At 38.7% G+C, this 4,076-nt stretch overlaps 1 protein-coding gene across 1 annotated transcript in view; it reads right to left on the bottom strand.

The window, feature by feature from the left end:
* The window catches only part of LOC119427258 (otoferlin), a 34,979-nt gene that overhangs the window by 4,029 nt on the left and 26,874 nt on the right, over positions 1-4,076 (bottom strand). The window contains exons 33-35 of the mRNA XM_037694838.1: positions 1,669-1,800; positions 1,446-1,573; positions 1,186-1,359 (exon numbers count right to left, since the gene is read on the bottom strand). Coding sequence (XP_037550766.1) covers positions 1,186-1,359; positions 1,446-1,573; positions 1,669-1,800 — 434 coding nt within the window. The remainder of the gene's footprint in view (positions 1-1,185; positions 1,360-1,445; positions 1,574-1,668; positions 1,801-4,076) is intronic.

The following is a 4,076-nucleotide window of genomic DNA, read 5'->3' as shown; positions in this document are numbered from 1 at the left end:
ACACCTGGACTATAGAAAGTACACCTGGACTATAGAAACCACACCTGGACTATAGAAAGTACACCTGGACTATAGAAAGTACACCTGGACTATAGAAAGTACACCTGGACTATAGAAAGTACATCTGGACTATAGAAAGTACACATGGACCATAGAAAATACATCTGGAATATAGAAACCACACCTGGACTATAGAAACCACACCTGGACTATAGAAAGTACATCTGGACTATAGAAACCACACCTGGACTATAGAAACCACACCTGGACCTGTCATTCTGTGTCTCTTTCTACTTCCTGTCCTCTCAAACCAGCTGGTTGAAGCAGATGTCTGCTCGTCCTGATCCTGGTTCTTCTGGAGGTTTCTTCCTGTTAAAGGGAGTTTTTTCTTTCCACTGTCTCCTCTGTTCTTGCTCAGGATGGGAGACTGTGACGAAGTGAAGCTTCAACACAATCTGCTGCTTCCTTAGATAATTTTTACTGATCATCTTTTTTAATGTCTGTGAACAACTGGGAGGAGACCCCGGGGAAGACCCAGGACACGCTGGAGAGACTATGTCTCTTGGTTGACCTGGGGACGCCTTGGGATCCTCCCAGAAGAGCTGAAAGAGTTGGCTATGGAAAGAGATGTCTGGGCCTCCCTGCTCAAGCTGCTGCCCCGACCCGACTTCTGAATAAGCGGAAGATAATGGATGGATGGATGTTTCTGTTCAGCGTCCTGAGACGACTTCTGTTCTGACTTGGAGCTATAGACATAAACTGAATTGAGTTTTTCTGTTTGACATGAATGGAGACTCTTCAAATCCTTGAAAGCCTTTGTGCTTTGAGTATATTTGCTTCATTTGTATTAGCTTTTAGCAACTGTTCCGCTTGTATTAGCTTTTAGCTACTGTTCCATTTGTATTAGCTTTTAGCTACTGTTCCATTTGTATTAGCTTTTAGCTACTGTTCCACTTGTATTAACTTTTAGCAACTGTTCCATTTGTATTAGTTTTTAGCTACTGTTCCATTTGTATTAGCTTTTAGCTACTGTTCCACTTGTATTTACTTTTAGCAACTGTTCCATTTGTATTAGTTTTTAGCTACTGTTCCACTTGTGTTAGGTTTTAGCTATTGTTACACTTGTATTAGCCTTTAGCTACCGTTTTGTGTGCCGGTTTTAAACTGAATGGAGTTCAGCCTCCTTACATGGCGTAGTTGCATGCTATGCCACATGTAGCTCTGTGCTTGCTGTAGAAGCGGTTCTCCAGGTCCAGCTTGGTCTCTCCTATCAGATCGTCGGTCCCCACCAGGTCCCAGTCATAGATCGACACCGTCAGAGTGGAATCCATTGGGAATGTGGCCTCCACGTCAAAGGATCTGACAACACGGTAAACACGCTTTGAAACATAACTGACAACATGTTAAATCATATTTTAGTGATAAGTGCGGTTTTTGTTTCTTACTTGCCAAACAAAGGGTTCAGCTGCTTTGAAATGTAGTTCTCTTTATCTTTGATCTCGGTTTTTCCCAGTCGGATTGCGATGTAGGGGTCGGCTTTCCCATTTATGTCTGCCGGATGCAGATCTGTAGCCTATTTAACAAAAAGAAAAACAATATCACAGTAAATATTACCTCTTTCTAAAAGATTCATCACGATGTAAAATGTCAAGGAGCACAAAGTTTTACCCTGATGACATAAATGCGGGCAAGAACATTGATGGGGTCGTTGCTGGGAATGTTCTGAAACATTCCCATGTTGGAGTCGAAGTTCGTGTCTCTGGACGCATCATCCGACACTTTGTACACACACAGGGAGCCCTAAATGGAAACAAAACTACCATGAAGTCATTTTACTAACCAATAATTACAGAGCTTTGAACAAGTCTTCATACATCTCAACTTCCCCAAACTTTGTCACGTTACAACCACAAACTTTAAAGCAGGGGTCCCCAACCCTGGCCCTTGAGGAACACCAACCTCATGTTTTAGTTGTTTCTCTGCTCCTACACTCCTGATTTTAATAAAAGGTTGATTAACAGGCTTCTGCAGAACTTGACGGAGTATTTAAATCACTGAATTAGGTGCGTTGGAGCAGGGAAACAACTAAAACATGCAGGATGGTGTTCCCCAAGGATCAGGGTCGGGTACCATTGCTTTTATGTTTTTTTTTTTTTCTTCATTCGGCTGATAGATTCTACAGTGAACTAACTCCCATGAAGACTTGGCGATTGTTTTAACATCAGATGTCCTTCCTGAAACAACCACAGACCACCGAGCTACCACAGCCCTCTGTGTGGAGCAGGGAGCTGCAGTCTAGATGGTGGGGGTTAAGGACCTTGCTCAGGGGCCCAAAGTGGGGAGTGAGGGTGGAGGCAGGTGTGGGTGCTTCACCTTTCCCACCCACATTTTGATGTTTTGGGTCTAAGGAGTCGAACTGGCGACCTTCTAATCACAGGCCCACCTTCTCTAACCTCTGCACCACCACTCCCCCTACAAACTTTTGAAGTATTTGCTGGGATTTTATTTAAATACAGACCAACACAACATAGTGCAGAGTTGTGAATGAAAGGACAGTGATACATGGGTTTCATTTTTTTTTAACTAAAAATTTAATAAATACATAAATAAATAGAACTAAAACGTGAGGTGTGGATTTGAGTCATTTTTTTGTAAAAAATTAAATTAAATTAAAAAGCACCTTTTGTTACAGGTCTTTGGGGTTTGTTTTTTTCAACTTTGCACATCTAAAGAATAAAATGTTCGCCTGTTCTGTTGAGTAAAACAGCTGAAATTCAGTCGAAGTGAATGGACAGGATCTGTGAACAACAATGTTCAAGTCTTACAACAAATTGTCCTCGTCAGTTTAGGTGGGCGGCCACGTTTCGTAGGTTTGAAATTAAACCGCACTCTTTCTATTTTTATTTTCCATTTTCAGATGATGGACTGAGTTCTGTGAGACGTTCAAAGCTTAAAATATAAAGTTTATAATCCAACTCTGCTTTAACCTTCTTAACTTTATCACTGATTTGTCTGTTGGGTTCCTTTGTCTTCATGATGCTGTTTATTTAATTAATTATTTCTATAGCACTTTACACAACCATGGTGATGGTGACCATGATCATTGAAGTTTTGTAACAACAACAAAACAAAACCTGAGGCCATAAATTATTTCAGATTAAATCTGAGATTACATCACGAACGGCTGAGCTTTTTTTTATGAATTAGAAAAATTGCATTTTTTGCAAAAATTCTGAAAAACTGTTAAAACTTCCAGAAGAAGCTGAAATTGATGTGTAAAAGCCAAAAGAGATAGAACTCTAGGCCAAAAAGAGAAAAACATGAACTAAAGGCTAATAGAAGCTAAAATGCTAACTAAAAGCCAAAATTTGCAGATGTTAGTTAAAAAGCTGAAAGTAGCAAAATATTAGCCAAATGCTAAAAGTAGCAAAAAAATACCTAAAAGCTAACAATAGCAAGAATAGCTAAAAGCCAAACAAATAGGTAACTAACACCTAAATTGTAATATGCTAGCTAAAAGCAGCAAAATTAAAGTATAAAAGTAACAAAAAGCTTGCTAAATGTTAAAAAAGCAAAAGAGTAGCTAAAAATAGCAAAAGGCTAACAAAAAAGTAGCAACACACTACCTAAAAGCTAAAAGTAGCAAAACACTAGCTAAATGTTAATATTAAAGAGAGGATGGCTATAAGCTAAAAGTAGTAATGTATTAGCTAAAAGCAGCAACAGATTAGCTAAAGGCTTAAAGTAGAAAAGGGCCAGCTAAAAGTTAAGATAGCAAAATAAAAATAATAATAAAATAATAAATAAATAAAAAAGCAAAAGCGAGCTAAAAGCATCTAAACTCTAACTTAAAGCTAAAAGCAACTAAAGGCTAACTAAAAGCTCAAAGCAACTAAAGGCTAACTAAAGGCTAAAAGCAACTAAAGGCTAACTAAAAGCTAAAAGCAACTAAAGGCTAACTAAAAGCTCAAAGCAACTAAAGGCTAACTAAAAGCTCAAAGCAACTAAAGGCTAACTAAAAGCTCAAAGCAACTAAAGGCTAACTAAAAGCTCAAAGCAACTAAAGGCTAACTAAA

The sequence above is a fragment of the Nematolebias whitei genome, chromosome 21 (assembly GCF_014905685.2).
Source record: "Nematolebias whitei isolate Nwh7 chromosome 21, NemWhi1, whole genome shotgun sequence".
Classification (NCBI taxonomy): domain Eukaryota; kingdom Metazoa; phylum Chordata; class Actinopteri; order Cyprinodontiformes; family Rivulidae; genus Nematolebias; species Nematolebias whitei.
The sequence above is the reverse complement of the archived record's forward strand: the minus strand, read 5'-3'. Positions and strand labels throughout refer to the sequence as shown.